Consider the following 19,599-nt stretch of genomic DNA (forward strand, 5'->3'; position numbering starts at 1 on the left):
TTTGTAAAAATTATTACGTATTCTATTACATCGTTAAAAGTTTAAATATTTGCCCAATTTTATGTTTACTTATTAAATTTAAAAGTTCCAAGAGAGCGAGGTAGACAAAGTACAAGAGAATCCTTTAAGCAATCAGCAAAAGGCTAAGACTAAGTCACAAAGATGTTAATAAAAAATAAAAATCTTTTTACTATAATATTTGTTCTAATTTTTTTTCTTTCTATTTTTATTTATATGAATATACAAGAACTCATCTACAATCTGTTAAGAATTTTACATTTTGAGAAAATAAAAAAGTTTACGGACATCGTAAAACATTTTTTACTACGAAAACCTTATAATAAAATATTAATCGTTCGATTAAAGCTTTTTAATTATCAACGGTTTTTTTTTTGGATTGGTATGCCACACAATAGGTTTGATTGTTGGGTCCCTACTTGTGGGGTCTTAACTAAAAACAATAATAATCAATTATTCGGATAATCAAATTAACAAAAGGATTACCTGAAAATATTTTAATAATTATTAGAGTAACAATAATGTTTAATACGATAGCAAAATGTAGACAAAAGTATCAAAACTTTTGAAAGTAGGAGGAAGCTCTTAAACAAATTAATACTCTGTATTTATAAATAAATAAATGTATTGTCTTTAGTTGATCGATTTTTGGATTTTCTTTATTTTGTGAATTTGAAGTTCAAGCGATAACAATTTGACAGGTGCACGTGAGAGCAAGGGGGATAGCTGTATTTAGACTAGAGTGGGGAGACAATAACGAACGCAGCTAGAGAGGCTGGAGAGAGAGAGAGAGATGTCTCTATGTGCGGACTGAGTGAATTGTGCGAATATTTTTGTTGTTGTTGTTGAACTTGTTTGCTTGCCAAATGCCTTTTATGGTAGTTGTTGCTGCTGCTGTTGTTGTTGTCGTTGTCGTTGGCTCCTCTTGTTGCCTTTTGCCATTGTCCGCTCGCTGTTGTTGTTGCTGTAGTTGTTTTTGTTGCGTTTTTATTTCTTTTATTATGTGCGAATGTTTGTTTGTAATGCTCGGCGCCATTGTTGTTGTTATTGTGTATGTGTGTGTGTATTTGTATTTTTATTTCATTTTTTTTTGTGCGAACAATTAAAACTCTTTGCAATGACCTTGACTTTGTTTTTTTTTAAGTGTATGTGTGTGAGTATGTGTGAGCTTCCTTTTCCATTCACACGCGCCCAGCACGCTCAGACGTCAAACATAAAACACAAATAACAACAACAACAACAACAACAGCAACAACAAAGCCGTCTGAGTGTCTACTCGGTCTGAGTCTGAGTCTGGAACTGAGTCTGGGTCTGTTTCGGTTTGTTTTGGGCTTATTATGTTCTTGTTTTCTCTCTTTTTATTTCCAATTCCCCCCAAATAATCGAATGGCTGCACAAATATACAATAATAATACATAACAACAACAATAGCAACAAGAAGTGCTCTGATAATGAATAAGAATCTTTTATTTTTCTTTTTTTTATTTTTTTTGGTATTGTATAAAAGCCTTTCAGCAAAGCAAAATTTGTTCTCTTGGCTTTGCGGTTAAGATTTGCGTTTTGTTGTAGGTCAGTTACTGGGGCAGGTTTTTTTTATGTGCTTATATTTATTTTATTTGTATGCTTTATTTTACTTTTTATTGTTTACGGCAGGTTTGCTGGGCTTCGTTCACTGTCAAGTCATTTGCAATTGGCCATAAATTCATTAAACCCAGTTGTCCACACATAATACACTTTATTTTAAGAATCGTTTGGGAACTCGCACACATTTCTGGGTTAGTAGCTCAAGTGCTTAAAGTGTTTCGGGCCTTTGCCTGAGGGAAATTGGCAGGGTTTGTATAACGCCTGAAATGACTTGCAGAAAATTGTATAATGCAAATGTAATGGTGAATCAGTGGGAATGTTACAAGTGGACATTTGAATCATACAATTAGTTAAGGTTTTACCTATTGAAATTGATTTTATATTTGAAGTATTAAATAACATTTGAATAAATTCTGTGATTTGGAATTTATTAAATTGTTGAACTATATAACATTTCTTCTTATTAGAAATATTTTATTACAGTAGTACAAATAAAAGTAATTATAAGATTAAATAAAACAGAAGCAAATGTGCTAAAAATTATTTTGTACTTTTGAAAAATTTAATTGATTATTTTGTATTGATCTCAATCCATATCCCAATGTTTGGTTTACTTTAAAAATTAGTTTAAAAAAATATTTAATGTTTATTATAAATAATCCTAAATTTTCTTTAAAAATGATTTAATTAAAAATTAACGTAGTCTTTTTGAATTAAAGACATTGAATTTTGTATATGTATGTAGGCAAAATAATTTCATTTTTTTATTGAAAGAGTTCAAAGTTATATATCGTACAGGTATTCATTTTCCAATTGGTAAGAGCTTTTAGTCATAATTAAAACATAACATGAGTCAAATCTATTGCCGAGCATTCCTGACGACGCATATGGCACCATTAGCTCTACCTCATTACGCATCAGATTCACATTGAGAATCAGAAATGGAAACCGAACTAGAACCTCAGCCTAGTTGCATTGCATTGCACTAATGAAAAAATGCCAAAATATTACTCATATCCAAGTGCATTAGACGCGGTTTGGCAAAGTCTGTGTGTATGTGGGGGTATAGAAATAGGGGATGCAGAGAGGTGAGGAGGTAAATAAATAGAGCACGCCGAAAACCACGTACAAGACAATGCGGTTGACTATTCACATGTGCAACTATAATTACAACAACGAACGAGTACCTCACATATGCATCTATAGGATGCCAGACCGCATCAAAGTCACACACACACACACACAGACACACACAAACACATAAACTCTCTCACATACACTCACGTGCAACTACAGATACAGTTACAGTTACTGTTACTGTTACTGCAGTGCACTTGGCAGCACTTGCTTAATACATTTTCCAGCTGCCTTACTATTATTTGGAGATTTTTTCAGCTGTGGCTGCTACCTTGGCAAACCCATTAGGTTAATAAGAAGAAGCAAAAAAAAAAGAAAAGAAGAAAAATAAAAAATATAAAAAAAAAGAATTCAAACTATGCGCGTGAGACGCGGCAACGGTAAATATACCGCAAACACTGCCATGTACCCCCGTTCCAGGTGGCGTTCCCGTACCCGGTTCCCGTTTCCCGGTTAACAGTTCGCGCTGCTCTTAGCCTGTCTCCTCGTTGGTCTGGTCGGCCATATTTAAAGCGTCCGATAAGCGCAAAAATTCCGCCAGACTTTGACTTGAAACTGCTGCTGTGAAAATAGGCAACGTTGCATGCCATAAAAAAACGACTGCCCAGCGACGACATTTTTATGGCAACTCTGGCAACGCAGCAACAACGACATGGATCGATATGTGGTGCAAGCGAATGCGTCATATAATGCTGTCTCACTCACACGCATCGTTGATTGGCGCTGTACGCTGCGCAAAATCCAAGCTGGCAATGATACCAACACCAACACACGCACACCAAGGCAGAGTGAAGCGTTTATTTGATTTATTAGCGTGAGCGCAAGCCACTATCGTTGTCTTTGTCTAACGCTCACGCCTGCACAGGCACTGAGCGAGAACTGGTTTAGCAAATGCCATCACACACACACACACCACACACGAATACCCGTTTGACTAGCCAGGGTGGCTGTGTATGTGTCTGTGTGTGTCTGTGTGTGTGTGTCTGTGTGTCCGCATTGCTCACAGCTCTGGCTTCAGTCTCAGCTGCTGGCCAGTCAGTCTCTCATTCGTCTCTCGTATTCGCTGTCGTCAGCACACGCGCACGCACGCAACGGGCCCAACGAAACGAGCAACGATACGAAACGAAGCGAAACGCAAACGAATTCTCGAGTTTCGAGTTTTCGCCCTCGCCTCGCCTCGCCACGTCTCCTCGCCTTTGCAATCGCTACGGGAATATAATTTTTGTCGGTTTTTTTGCGCTTCGTTTTGACGGTTGACGACGGCGCTCGTTATCGCTGAACAGGTTTCGCTGCTGTCCACAAAGTCGACGGCGAAACAGAAAGGTGCTCAATTCCGCGTAGTGTGGAGGTATTTTATCATCGTCTTACGCAGCTCGCTGATTTATTTGCCAAACCAGCAGCAAAATATGAACAAAAATACATCAATTAAATAACCAACAACTAAATATATAAACTCACCCAAAACTGCACAAAATAGCAACAAATTCGCGACGCGTTTTAAGTAATCATAAATTGCAAGTGTTTTATCAGCATTGTTTGTTCAATAACAAAAAGAGAAAACAAATATATCTATAAATATATACATAAGATACATTCTTATGTATGTATGTGTCAACTGCCAGAATTGGCCAAGTTCTGAAATTCTAAAGAAAACAATTAATAAATATATACACATATATTATTAAATAAATCCAACAAGTGCAACATGGTTTCCAAAAGAAATGTTCAAAAGAATCATAGCGAATAAATAACACTAAAATAACAAGATAAACTAAAAGTAACTAGTAAAAAATATATATCTGCATATTCTCGAAGCTACAAAAGATACAACTGAGTGTGACTAAAAGTGTTACAAAAGAAAAAACAATTTAACAATTTAAAGTATCTGCGAAAGAATTGGATAAACACTCAAGGAACTGCATCTACAGGTGCTTAAAAGTATCTGAAGAGTATCTAAAGTATCCAAGTCACGAAATCAACGTCAGCGATCTCCAAAAAGTAACTGCAAGTGAGGCAGCGAAAGTATCTACAAGATTCTAGCAGGATCTCAGATACTAGCAATATCTAAAAAGTATCTAAAAGATACATAAAAGTATCTACTGGCTGTAGGATCAACTGTTGTGAACTTGATGAATTGCGCTCGCCGGCAATCGATAGCCTGAGCCGAGACAATAGATTGACATAGTAGAAACGACAGCAACAGTTGCCACAGAACATGCTGACCGTGGAGGCGGATATGAAGGGAGGCGGCATACTTCATGCCACAATGCCGCCGCTGCACGCGAGTGCCGCGTTGCATGGACACGCCCATGTGGCTGCCTCATCCTACTCGGCGCTGGCGCCGCTCATGAACTTCGGTCAGTCGCCGTTGACGCACTCGCAGCTGAGTCAGCATAATCATCATCACCATCATCATCACATGAGCGCACACATTGCGGCAAGTCAGAGTCCAAATCCGCTGAGTTCGCTGCAATCGAGCATTGCCAACACGCTGAACGGAGGAGGTGTTGCTCCGGGGCAGCAACAGCAGCAGCAACAGCAACAGAGCTCGCCGTTGCACAGTTCAAGTGAATTGAGTCCAACGCAGAGCAGCATTGGCAGCCATCACATGACATCGCCCGTCAGCCATCATCAGCAACAGCAACAACAGCAGCAGCAGCAGCAACAGTCGCATCAGCAACATCCCACATTGATGGGCGCGGGCAGTGCTCTCAGCAGCATGACCAACAGCAACAGCAGCAACAACAACAACAACAACAATTCGACAGCTAACAAAAATCAACAACATGCGGATCGAGTTAAAAGACCGATGAATGCATTTATGGTCTGGTCCCGTGGCCAGAGACGTAAGATGGCCTCCGACAATCCAAAGATGCACAACTCGGAAATCTCAAAGCGACTGGGAGCACAATGGAAGGATCTGTCCGAGGCGGAAAAGCGACCGTTTATCGATGAGGCCAAACGGCTGAGGGCCGTACACATGAAGGAGCATCCCGATTACAAGTATCGGCCGCGTCGCAAGACCAAAACATTGACCAAGACCAAGGAGAAGTATCCCATGGGTGGCCTGATGCCGGGCCAGCAGCCCGGTGGCGGTGAACCCGGCACACCCACCAGAGTCTCCCAGGGAATGGGTCAGAGTCAGGCGCTTAACGGCTCGGGAGGCGCCTCAGCGGCAGCGGCAGCAGCTGCAGCAGCGGCGGCGGCAGCACAACAGGTGCGTCCGAACATCCATCAGATGAGTGTGCCCAATGGATATATGCCCAATGGTTACATGCATCCCGATCCCGCCGGCTATCAGACGCACTACATGAACTACGCGCCCAGATATGGCGAGATGGGGCACATGTACAATGGATATGGCATGTATGACACCGTTGCCGGCGGCCAGACGTCGCCCTATGGCAGCAGCCTCCAGCAGCCGGGCTCCCCCTCCCCCTATGGGGTGGGGCAACAGCCGGGAGCGGTAACGGGCACCGGTTCTCCAGCGCCCTATGGCGCTCAAGTTTCCTGCCAGAGCCACAGTCCCAGCGATTCCAGCATCAAATCGGAACCCGTCTCTCCCAGTCCCAGCGCAATAGCCCTCAACAACAATAACAACAACAACAACAATCACATTATGAAGCGGGAATATCTGTCGGCAACGGCAGCGGCAGCAGCTGGCGCTGGCACAGATCTGAATCATCTGATGAACATGTATCATCTGCATGACGGGCTCGCCTCGGCGCCGGAGCAACAGCGTCATTTGATGCACTATCAGACGGGATCGCCGGAGCTGCAGCAGCAGCAGCAACAGCAACAGCAGCAGCAGCAACCGTTGCAGCATGTCATGCACCAGCAGCACCAGCAGCATCAACAGCACCAGCAGCAACAGCAGCAGCAACATCAACTGCATCAGCAATCGCTGCGGGCAATGGCGCCCCTGGCACATATGTGAGAAATGGCCAGCGCCTATGGAGCCGCCGCCGCGTCCGTCAATGTGTCGCCGCCGCCGTCCGCCGTTGGATACATGCCAACATTAGCAGCAGCAGCAGCATCCGCATCCGCAGCTGCAACGGCAACAGCAACACACCAGCAGCAACAGTTGCTCAATGGCCGGCCAAGTCCGACGGCATCAGGATCGGGTTCGTCGGGCGGTCGCTCCTCGGCGCATTCAAGTGGTCACACAACCACAGCGCATTCACCCGCCTTGGCGGCGGCTGCTGTTGCCGCTGCCGCCTATCAGCTGTCCGCATCCGCCTCTGCAGCCGCATCCGCATCTGCTTCCTCCACGTCCGCCTCTGCCGCCGCTGCCGCCTCGGCTGCCTCAAGTTGCCAAGCGGCGAGCGCGTTTGTGGCGTCAGCCAGCATGCTGGACATGCAACAACTGGAGGAGCATCAGCAGCAGCAGCAACAGCAGCACCATCAACAACACTACCTGCAACAGCAACAACAGCAGCAGCAGCAGCATCATCATCACCAGCAGCAGCAGCAGCATCACTTGCAACATCATCAGCAACAGCAACAGCAGCAGCAGCAGCAACTGCAGCAACAACATCAGTTGTATCATTACCATGCAACGCATTCACATCAGTTGCATGCACATGAGGCAGGCGCTGGTTTGTTGGATATATCCACATTGTAAATTATTATATATATACATACACAGACTTAGAAATTACATGTATTTGCAACTAAAGTATATGGATAAAAACAATTTTAGCTTTAGTTTTAAAACAAAAACAGAAACAGAAACAGAAAAAAAAAACAGATGCATTAATTTTATCACTTGTAATTACAAACAAATCAATGAAAATATAACATAATAATGTAATACAAATAATTATTAATTAATTCAAATGGCATTTACAAATTAAGCATACGCACTGTTGTACCATACATCTGAAACGAACATCTTTCTCCACACATTCCACAACTTGCATTCCACATTATTTGCTAAATACCTAAACGACAATTGTGTGATACAAAAAAATTGTTGCAAGCAGAACAAAAACAAATGAAATTGTTTCATGTTATTTTGATTTACTTTTTCTGTACAAAAAAAGCAAAAAAAATTGAAAACATTCCACACACACACACACAAATATAAGTAACATTTAACAAGGAATGGAAACAACATTCTATTTTATAGATTCTCTTATGCATTAAGTAATTCTAATTATTATCTATTATATAAAAAATTTAATTATTAATTATCCTTATGAATACTGCAAGAAAAAATTAAAAAGAAAAAAATTAATTGTAATAAAAACAACAAAAATTATTATTATTATTATTATTAAAACATCTACCACATTATACAAACAAAAAGACAACAACAAAATGTTAGTAAACCTAAAGAAAATTTAGTAAAAAAAAACAATGATGTATTGATAAAAGCGACACAAGGCGAACCGAGAAGAGCGAGAGAGAGAGAGAGAGGAAAACGCCTGCAACAACAATGAAAACCAGAAAAATCCACAAAAAAACACAAATAAAAGAAAAATCTTTACAAAAAATATAAACCAACATTTCTTTTTATTTCATTAATTTTTTTTAACAATATTTTTAGCATATTTTATTTAGCCGACGGCTAAAACAGGCTTAAAATTTATTTACACTGTCGTTACGGGATTATTTCAAGACATGACAAATTTAGTATATTTATATTTATGAGTATTTATTTCGAGTTTTGGCCAAGGTTTTTAAAATATCTATGAAAATTTGCACACACGCAGCAATAAATGCTTAAATGCTGTTTGATATTTGAGATTAACGATTGAATTTTATAGATCTCTCACTTAGTTCCGTCTTAACTACAATTTTAAGTCAGTTCTGGAACGAAGCTTGTTGATATATGTATTTACTTATGTATCTTATAAATATCATTTCGAAAAACAACTCAAGCTATAAAATCGCAAAAAGTTGTTCTTGTGTCTGGAGATTCGGTATTTAAATAAACATTTAAGATCATTAACAAATTGAATGATTTGACAAAACTAGGAATAGCTATAAAAAGTCAACAAAATTTACTGGACGGACTATGAAAATAAGTATCTCTGCATAAAACTTAAGTTGGTCTCTTAAATTTATTTAAGGGTCAAAAGTCTCTAAATAATTTTATTTGTTAATTCTAATTTCTTAAATTACACTTAAAGTATTAAAAGTGTTAATTAATTTTGCAGGATCTTTTAGTTTTACCACTAATTATCTTAACAGCTTGAGAATGTATCTGAATTTATTATGAATGTTTTTAATGCAATTTCTAAAATAATAGGCAAAGTTCACATTAACCAAAATGTATCTCAAGTTTGTAGCTGTAACATTTGTGCTATTTTTTTTTTTAGTTTTTTGCACTCTCTTTTTGTTCTCATAACTAATGCTAATTTTCGTGACAGGAAGTGTTAGCTTTGTAACTCATTGATTTAAAACTAATAATAGTATATGAACCAAATGACTGCATTTTCTATAGTTATATTTATTAAGCAAGTAGTAATTTAAGCAGACTTGAGTTGCTCATCAATTAATATGCCTCCGTTTACATTATGCTTTTAAATTTATTTAATTAGATATCTTTCAGCTATCTATATGCCTTTCCAATAACATTATCAACTCTGAACTAATCAAAGTATCCAGTTGACAGTCGACTGTCACTTTTTTTCTGCCGAAAGCGACCTTAGGCTTATTAACAAATCATAACAACCATTCGATATTGCTAATTTATGCTGGCATCAGGTAAACACATCACAATAGATCCAACAGTCTGGCATTTCACAAATTATTACACTAGGGCATTCGACTGGGAGATACCCTATCCTCCAATAAAATAGGTAACTCCTTATATAAGAAACTGACAAGTCCAATTTAGTTGCAAGTCGAGGCGAACTTTCATTTAAATTTAAATGGACACACAGTTTAATGGACACAGGGTATAATAAAGCGCATAAAAATTATGATATATGGAATTTATTAAATTGCAAATTCAGTTTGGCAAAAGCAACCAGAAAATATGTAAAAAAAAAAACGATGTATAAAATTATACAATGACTAAACGTGGTATTAAAAAAGTGTAGCAAAAAAAAGGCATCCAATGAAAACAATTTATTTAAATTGTGTAAATATTAAACAAAGCCTATCATACTCTATTTATGTATGATTTTTCCATTTTGTCGCTGCTGCTGATTATCGTAATTTTCATGAATTCCTTTCGGTGGCAGGGAGTGAGGGGAATTTAAATCAACATAAAAGCTTTACTGAATTTCAATTAAAATACTTTTAATTTTCTGCCCTTTCTTTTTGCATTCAATTAACGTACAACTTTTAATTACAAAATTTTAGATCCATTTTCAAGTTGATTGAAAAGCACTTTGTTGATGTTGGTTATATTCAAATTTTTTCGTTTCCACTCGTTTTCCTGTTTTATAGTTCAAAATGTTGTCATTAAAAACGAAACTAAATTTACATTTTTCGCAATATTGTTTGTATTTTTTTCAATGATGAAATCAGATTGCTTGAGATACAAATGCATAGTTTTTGTAACAAAATTTATTAATTTTTTGTGGATGTCATTTTGGTACGCTGCAATGCACAGCAGATACAAATACATTCAGAGACCCAGATAAAGCTACAGATACAGATACAAATACATATCTGTGGCTTCAGTTCGAGTTTGTTTGACATGCAAATCGTTTGTCGGAGCGTTTTGTTTATTTTCTCGTCAGTCAGTTGGAGCAATGTTTGATTTAGATTTATTTTTTTTTTTTTAGCAGTATTTTGTTGTTGCCGCTGTCGGTTGTTGTTGTTTTTCTAATTAGCTTTAATTTTGTGCTGCTTCTCGAGCTTCTCCAGGTTATTTGCGTGTTGTCAGTGTCATTTGTTGCAATCAGTGGGAAAATTAAGCATCATGTTTGCCATGTGATTAGCCATTAAATTAAATTAAGATCTAATGTCAATCGCTTCCCATTTAACCTGGCTATTTAGACAGGTGCTTCATTCCGGCCAATAGCTGAGTCATCATCGCAATTAGAAATCGCAGCAATGACAGCAGATGATCGTGAGAGTTTTGCCAATTTGTATACTTGGCTTTATGCAGATTTATTTTTTAAATTCTATCTGAGTTAAAAAAAAAATAATTCTTTTACAAATTTAAATTAAGTATAATAAATTATAGAAAAAATTGATAAATATTCGTTCAATGAGCAATTGTTTCTATTGTTTTAAAACTATTTCTTTTCACGAAAATTTTATACAGATAAGAATTTTTTATTATACAATATAATTCACATTTATTTTTAGTACTTTTATAATAATAATTTTTTATTTCCTAAGTTATTGGCCATCATCAAACGGGTTTAATTTGGACTTCATTCAAAAAGATTTCGATTACTAGTAGTATTTAAATTAAACTGTTACTTAGTTAAATAAAATATACTTTTTCAATCACTTTTTACCTCTCTCGTCCTCTCCCTATCTCTTTCTCTGACTGGCTTTATCTGAAGCTAATTCGTGTATGTTTATGAGATTTGAGAGAATTCGTGCACTTCTAAGTGCACCCTTCAATTACCTAAACAAAAGCCCTGCGGCGCCTTCAAAGCACAACAACAACTGTAAAGTCTCCACGCAGTAGCTAGAGGAAACCCGATAGACAGGGAGAGGTACAGACAGAGAGGGGTGAATAAATTCAGAATCCATTGCGAGCTGAACAACTAATTAAACTTTAACAATAGAAAAGTTAGCAAACAAATGTCATTATGCACAAAAGTTGGAACTGTCTGGGGCTGGATTTTAGTTTTCGGATTTGGTCGGGGGCCACTGTCAATGACCAAAACGATGGCGCCCTTTATTGGCTGACACATTTCAAAACTAGGTTAACAGAGAGCAATGGTACCTAGAAAAAAAAACAACAAACTCAAGTTGATTCATAAGCCTAAAACTGTAGCTAATGCTAGGGCTGGGGATACGGCTGAATTTGTGCTCCGATTGCGAGTGTCACTGAAACTGAAACGTACATAAACAAATCGGATTAGTTGACAAAAAATTGAAAAAAATAAAAAAATAAAATCAAAAATCCAATTAGTTGTGCACCGTCGTGCAATGGTAACACTTTTAAACTGTTGTCAGCTCAAAGGTACAAGTACATAAATATCTGTATCTTTTTTTGTCTGTGCGTTTGATGGATGTGTGGCATGCGTAAGAATTTATAAATTGCTTGATCGATGGACCGCACATTGATTTACGGGAATATAGGAATCTGGGCAGCAGGAAACACATGCAAATTGTCAGACTGCCTGGCGACCCGAACTCGCTGTGTTCAGACCTTGGCTAAGCCGACAAGCTGCGCACCTGCAAATGTCAAATGGGAAAAACCCGAAATGAAACTACACACAGGTAGATACCGTCATGGTAATGAACCTCTAAAATCCACGCCTCACTCACAAATCCCTCAACGGATCTCCGGCATGCTAATGCTGAGCTGCAACTGCAATAAAGGGCTAGAATAACACTGTGAGTGTAATGCAAGAACAATAAATGGCTAAGCAAACTATGCATATTATCATAATCATCAATAAAATTTAGCCGGGGCTTAGCCAACTCAACAGGTTGGCTGACATATTTTCAGAGAGAAGACACAACGTCTAATACTTCTTCTACTCTTTGCGGTTTCTCGGTATTACAATCGGGGCGCTTCTCCCGGATCGACATATCACCCGCATATTGTATGTACTCGTTGTTGCATCTGAAATTTAATCACTGGGCCAGCATAAAATGCGCAATCTGCATCTGGGAGATACACTCTGCTATGCTAATCACTGTCAAATTATTTGTATATATTTTTGCATTTTTGTTGCCTGCTCTTAAAGTTCGTTTTTATTTTGGGGTAGATATTGTTGCAATGTTGCTGCTGTGGCTCACTTGCAATTAGGCGATTAGTCACGCCCTGATTTGACATTGATACCCAGTATGTAGTTGAAGTGTAACTATCCAACTATGCGGGTGCTTCAAATAGAAGTTGCAAGGGTACCACAGGGAGTAGTCGATAAGCAAAATTCAAAATGCAACTAACAATCTTCAACCAACCAATACTGAATTCTGAATTCCAAGTAGTGAGATAAGAACTACGAAAAATTCACACTGATGGTTGCTTATGGTCCTTCAATTTATTGCTAAAAATCATGACAGTTAGACGGACTGATTTTTCAGCTAAAGAGCAGGAACTTAAATTAGCCTACCTAGGTGTCACAGTAAAATAAAACTAAAAATATTCTTTTTTGCTGCTGTTTCAAAAATATTCTAAGTTGTTATATGCTTTTCCTTGTTATAATAAAAAAGTATAATGAATGTCGAAAGGTAATGTATTTCAATTTTAACTCCGAATAGCTTTGCTTTGGTTCCATTTAATTAACTAATTTTTTTTTTTTTTAATATTTCGCTCTCATACATCATCATACAGTAGTGACTGGATAAAATGAACTAATTCTTGCCTTGCTGCTTTCAGAATGCAGATTGCTCGCAATTTAATATAATATTTCTGTCTTTGGAAACATTATATTTATATATTAAGTATAGATTACCAAATAAAATATAGTTTATATATATTTACATAAATTATTTTTTTAATAATTATGCCTCTTTAGTTCTCAAAAAACGTTCAGCATCACATTATTACTGGCAATTTGCAAATGCATAAATTGTATTAAGCTGGAGCTTCCCCCATCCGATTCCCATCCCCACTCGCATCCACATCCAACAACAACAACACAACAACAACACCGCGAAGCACTTGTGTCACTTAATTAAGTCGGCGTTTTATTGTCGTCATCGTCGTCAGCAACAGCATCGTCGCTCAAGTTAATTACTCAGCACAGGCAGCTTTATAGCCAACCAAAGCTGCATCAGCGCCCTATTCTCCTACACCTGTACTGTAGAGTCTGGTGTCTGGGCACCTCCCACTTTATTACAGTTGGCACTACTTTTCCTGGGGCTGCCAAGTGAGCATAACAATTCATCCGACTGGCGGCAACTTCTTCCTGGGGATTCGAGTTGGAGACTGAAGAATGTTGGATGGAGGACTGCAGGGGATCTGCACTTTGGCGCATTTGTTGATTCGCGCACTTGAACAACATGGAAGCTCAACCAAAGTCGACACTGGCAGCAGGCAGCTCTTATCTTAATGAGTTTTATGCATCTAATTAAATAAATTGCACCTCTCGTCAGCCAGTCAGTTATTCAGTCATTCAGTCAGTCATGTACCTACTAAATACATCTACCAATTTCGGAAAAAGAATCTAGAGTGGAGAAGGGGGGAGGGCGTAATGCACTTTGCAGTCCATTGCCAAAACCAATGGGGTGCCACATTTCAGAGACCACACCCAGAGCGAAATTCAATTTTAAATACAAAATTTTTTTTCGATTTTGTTAAACATTTTTTTAATACACAATTTGTTTATGTGATGGCATGCACATACGATTTTATATAGTTATATACTCACACATGTATACGTATATATTTGTACATTTTAATCAAGCGCTCCCAGACACAAATGCTTGGTAGTTGTTGCCTTTGTATCGACTGGGCGGCAGTTTGTTGCTGCCACAAAGCAGCTACAGATTGTTTTTATACCCGTTTTTTTTAAATTAAAAGGGTAAATTGTGCTCGTTGCAATGTATGGAGGCATTTCCGACTCTTTAAAGTATATCATTGATCAGCATAACAGCCGAGTCTATATAGCCATGTCCGTCTGTCCGTTCGTGTGAGCGCCTAGATTTCAGAGACTGTATGCGATAGAGATACCAAATTTGGCACACAGACTTCTAGACCCCACGCAGGTCCTCAAATCGCAAAATACCACCACACCCACAATTTTTCAGATAATACAGTTTTATGGTAATTAACGTTATCTATTAATATTATCTATAATATCACTTAATGGCAGCAAGATCGGACAAGTAGAACGGGAGTAATAGCTAACCAAAGTTATTAATAAAGTTATTATTTCAATACAATCACCTAAAAGTATGCAGTAGTTTTTATTAGGTAGTAATTTCTTTAAAGTACTTTTATATATATTGAAATAAGGATCGGGTATCCTATGGTCGGGATCTCGATTATAGCCCTTCCCACTTGTTTTTTTTAATACTCAAACCTGGTCCGCAATACGCTCCATGAATGCTCGCATTTACTATATTTATTTACTTGATGCTGCATTCCTCGTAGTCGCATATTCAATTTTTCGCTTGCAAATTGGAAAAGTTCAAACGCACACCGAAATGGCGGCCCCAATCGTACCCGAATCGCAGCCATGTGAGCCTCTTTCCCGCTCCACTCGCTGTCGCAGACCCAAGACCCAGTCCCAGTCTTGGTCGAGAAGCAGACAGGAACAGGCCAGACATATGCATGAGCTCAAAAGCTACAGATAAATGCAACAACAACTGCAGCAGAATTCAACTGAAACCGACCAATGCACAGTGGGGCAACACTCTAATGAAAATTCATTACAAATATCCATTTAAATATTTTTATAAAAATTATACGAAATGCATATAAACAGAGTACAGTTACTGTAACTAAAAAATATTCTAAAATTCATTTCATACTACATGTGAAAAATGTCGTAAATTAAATTAAATAAAACTACAGATAAACCTCTAATTATTTCTTCCTGATTAAATTCAATTAATTTGAAATTTTTTTCTTTCAAAATTTAAGGTAACTTTTTCCTTTTTATAAAAATGTATATTATTATACATTTTAAGCTCAGTTGCTAACCGTATATTTATTAAAAACACAATTTAAAATGATTTTATCATTAATTTATAATTAATAAAAGTGGTTTGTTAATTTTCAGTATAATTATTAACAATTTTCAACCAATGTGCAAATGTCGATTTGTTGTTATTGTAGAGCCCATTTACATATACGCATTCCCCACAGCAACAGCAACAGCAACAACAACAACACTCATAGATCCATTCACATACTTATTTTGAACATTTCGCCATGTCCGGCAAAGCGACGTCAATGACAAGCCCCGGGTGGCTGAGTGACTGTCTGGACAGTGGGACAGACAGATGGACAGATGAACTGACTGACTGGCCGACTGACAATCTGACTAACTGGCCAATGCCATGAAAGTCGCCGCATGTACTGCCTAGATATATATACTATAGTGTCTGCTCTGCAGCTTTTTGCATGTGTGCGATTGTATGAAAGTTTTGGAGCGTTTGTGTGTGGTGTGTGTGGTATGTGTGGTATGTGTGAGCTGATTGATTGATTATTTGTTCCGCATCACTCACCTGGAAAATTCAACTGAAGTGGCAACTTTAATTAATTTGCTTATATACAAAATACACGTATGTTGTTGCGGCCAAGTTGACGTTGTTCATATAATGCAAACCATATGCGAGTCTCCACATAAGCCACATATTGTCTGGTCATGTGTCTGTGTGTGTAGTATATAATCACAGCACACAAAAGTTAATACATATACTGGCGAATTAATTGGTTTCACGTAAATAAGCAAAGACAGATAGGAGGGAGAGTCCAGAATGCGTCTGGCCATTATTTGGGCAGTGCCAAGTTTAATTTTAACCGCGTATATCAAATATATTATTCAGATTAATTATGAACGAGCATAGTTGTATGTGTATTTGCATCTGCAGCAGATACCAGAGCATGACCTATTTTAGCAAAGCTTAAATACAAATATATGAGCTATTACGCATTACTTTAATAATATAAGTAATGAATAAAACATTATATTCTTAAAATTATTTTGTAAAACAAAATTAAAGAATACATTGAAAATTATATATGTAAAAAACAAATGCTTAGTAAATTTGAATTATATAAAATTCAAAATATAGCTATGAATATTTATTGTTTCATAAATAATAATTTTAATATATTTTAACAGTAAAGAAAATAGTATTTTACATATTTTATTGTAGTTTGATATTGTGCAAAAAAGCTATTTAATTTTGTTCACATAAATGTATTAGTTTCTTATATAATTTTATTTTGATATGTTAGTTTACTATATATATTTTAAATTACTAACAAAATAAATTAAAATATTAGTTTTTATTGAAGCTTTCCAAATGTATAGAAAGGGTTCTGACAAAATTCTGACAACGGGAACAATCTTAACGAAATCATATGCACCTAAGACAACTCAATTAGGCATTTTGAATATCATTTAATACTTTGCCTACATTTAACTGAGCAAACACATAAATTATAAATTCGGCATACGAGACAAAACAACAGATGCCCCACCAATAAATTAATAGGGATAAAGTCTAAAAATAAAACAGTGATCATTTATAAGAATTATCGATAGTCTCAAATAACAATAACTGTTTTCACACTTCTCGAGCCTAAAAGACAACCAGAAGACAAACAAAAACAAATATTCCCCATAGCTGGGAAGACGTCTGACCCCTGTAAAAATAAAAAACACACCGAACGAATACCCGAAAAATATAACAAATTATGTGTAATAATTTAGCGTGCGCCAAAATACCGTTGTGGTGAATATTTGAGATTCAGGTGGTATTTATAACAATGGGTCTAGATTTGTTTATTGACAAAAACTCGATGAAGTTTTTACCGTTTCTTTGACCAACTATTAGTTGAGATTTGATGGCATATTAATCGTTGAATTTATAATGGATCTATAACAAAATATTTTCAACTTTCTTTGGTAGCATTTCACTGGCTTAACAGTTTAAGTTATGCTTGAATTTCATTAATTAAATTGCCAATTAAGGCTGACAATGAGAATGATTTCTAATCAACTGATTACTGACAGTTGCAACTGTTATTCGATTTATATCTCTAATCTTAATGCTACCATTTGACCTTGTCTATTGGACTTCTGAAGAAGCCAATGACGCAGGCGAAAACGACCGACAGCTGACAGTCACATTGTCAATCGAAGTTAATTTCACTTAAGTCATGGATATTTTTAGAAAATTGGGTAATTTGGCTCTCTGGAGTTTCAAAATAACTTATCTACTTGCAAATCGATTTCTTAAAAAATGTTTTACTTTAAAGGTAATTTAGTAGTTCTTAGAAGAATACATAAGTATATGTGTGTAGCTAAGTTATCAGCGTTATCTTTAAAATATTTAGCAATTTTATGGAATCATTTTACTTTCATCAGAAGGTAACAAAAAAAACAGGATTATAATATACAATTGAGAATTCTTTTCCCAAAATTTATTAATAGAATATTAATTGAAATTTTAAATCTTATATACTTTCTTTATAGTAAAAATCTTAGCTTTTTATTGTAATGTAGCGCAAAATTCAAGCCAAGCTGCCAAAAATAATGTTGACTTTCCTTCCTTTCAGTCTGCTTCTTATTCCGTTGTCAGAATCGTAACTCTTAGAGATACTTTATTCGAAAGAAAAGCATTAGCAACTCCACACCCATTCAACGATGGCCAGAGGCAAAGCCAGACACATTTACTGGCCGTAACCCAAACGGAGTCCGATACGCGTGTACCTAATATAACCCTAAGGTGCTAAGGTCCCAAGGTGCTGAGGTGCTGAGGTGCTGAAGGTGTCGAGGTGCTGAGGCTGCTTATTTAAATGCTACACCAATTTATTGTCAACGGGCGCATTTCATTCATTGTCCTGTGTGCCGTCGCATCGCATCGCATAATCCTTGAATAGGCTACGTGCCCCTAAGGCGGTTCCTTAATACATTTGCGTCATATCTGACGACCGTCGCCTAACGACTTCCGTTCGAGCTTTGCTCACGCGCAGTTTGCTTCGTTTCTGGGACTGAGGCGGGGATTGCAACTGGAACTGAAACTAAAACTAAAACTGAAACTGAAGCTGGACCTGGATCTGGACCTGAGCCCTGCTCTGGGTCTGGGTCTGTCTGGGTCTGAACTGTGCGCCCACAGTTTTTAATGATAATCTCTTGAGTTATGTGTTTTTAAATATAATTTCGTTGCTGGCGTGCAGACGACGGCACCATAACTCACATAGCGCCAAGTCACGAACTGTCAGAAAGAAGTTTGCCTGTAAACTGTCCAAGCTGAGTGCTTGCGTTTACAACATGTAACATATACCTAAATATATATAAATATATACTCTACTTATAAGGCACTCCCACGGCATCTCATTAATTGGCCCATAAAATAATGGGCCCAGCTACCTGGCACACTCATCTTAGCCAGATCTGAAAGCTTTGCGTGTCTGTTGGGCATCCATAAGCGGAACGTTTAACTTTTCACAAGCATTCAGAAGCGGCAAATTTGGCACCCAATTTATCAAACGAGAACATTTGTCGCCCCGCGGGTTCGGCTTGAGTTCTCATTCCCAGCGGCAAATCCTGGCCAGCAACAGGCGTGGGAATCCAGTCAGTTGTGTAGGTGAAAGCTGGAAAAAGGTGCCAATTGCCACCAGCCGCAGTCTAGCGAGGATAATTCGCATTACCCTGTTCCCGTTTGAGACGTTGTCGCTGTCCTTTGCAGCAACTGCAGCTGCTGTCACCACAGAACACGCTGTAATCCTGCGGCGTAACTTGAGCTCAAGTCGCGAGCAGATGCCGTAAAGGGGTGCCAAGTCCCAATCCCAATCCCAGTTCCAGTCCAAAGCCAAATCCAGAACCAAATTCAGAAACCACCCCCTGAGGCGCATGCTGAGCGTGTGCTTAGACTGTGCAATCAAATCAAATGAAATCAAATAAAATTAAAATCCACTTTGAGCCTATTAAAGTGTGCACAACGGTTCGTCCTCATCCTCATCCACAACCTCAACCTCAACCTCATCCTAGTCCAGGCGAACTGTCACTCGTCGTCGTTAGTTTTAATTGACATGCAAGTCAACGTCCAGCCGACGGCGACATGTCAATCAAAAGTGCAGCC

At 37.8% G+C, this 19,599-nt stretch overlaps 2 protein-coding genes across 2 annotated transcripts; both read left to right on the plus strand.

The window, feature by feature from the left end:
- The first annotated feature begins 4,930 nt into the window (after positions 1-4,930).
- Positions 4,931-6,679, plus strand: LOC117780945 (transcription factor SOX-1-like). Its single transcript, XM_034617643.1, has one exon. It carries the CDS (start codon positions 4,955-4,957, stop codon positions 6,674-6,676), a length of 1,722 nt encoding a protein of 573 aa, XP_034473534.1. The 5' UTR covers positions 4,931-4,954; the 3' UTR covers positions 6,677-6,679.
- Positions 6,612-19,286, plus strand: LOC117779966 (general transcriptional corepressor CYC8-like). The gene is made up of 2 exons (XM_034616324.1): positions 6,612-7,181; positions 19,207-19,286. Exons 1-2 carry the CDS (start codon positions 6,680-6,682, stop codon positions 19,284-19,286), a joined length of 582 nt encoding a protein of 193 aa, XP_034472215.1. The 5' UTR covers positions 6,612-6,679.
- The last annotated feature ends 313 nt before the right edge of the window (positions 19,287-19,599 follow it).

The sequence above is a fragment of the Drosophila innubila genome (assembly GCF_004354385.1).
Source record: "Drosophila innubila isolate TH190305 chromosome 2L unlocalized genomic scaffold, UK_Dinn_1.0 4_B_2L, whole genome shotgun sequence".
NCBI lineage: Eukaryota > Metazoa > Arthropoda > Insecta > Diptera > Drosophilidae > Drosophila > Drosophila innubila.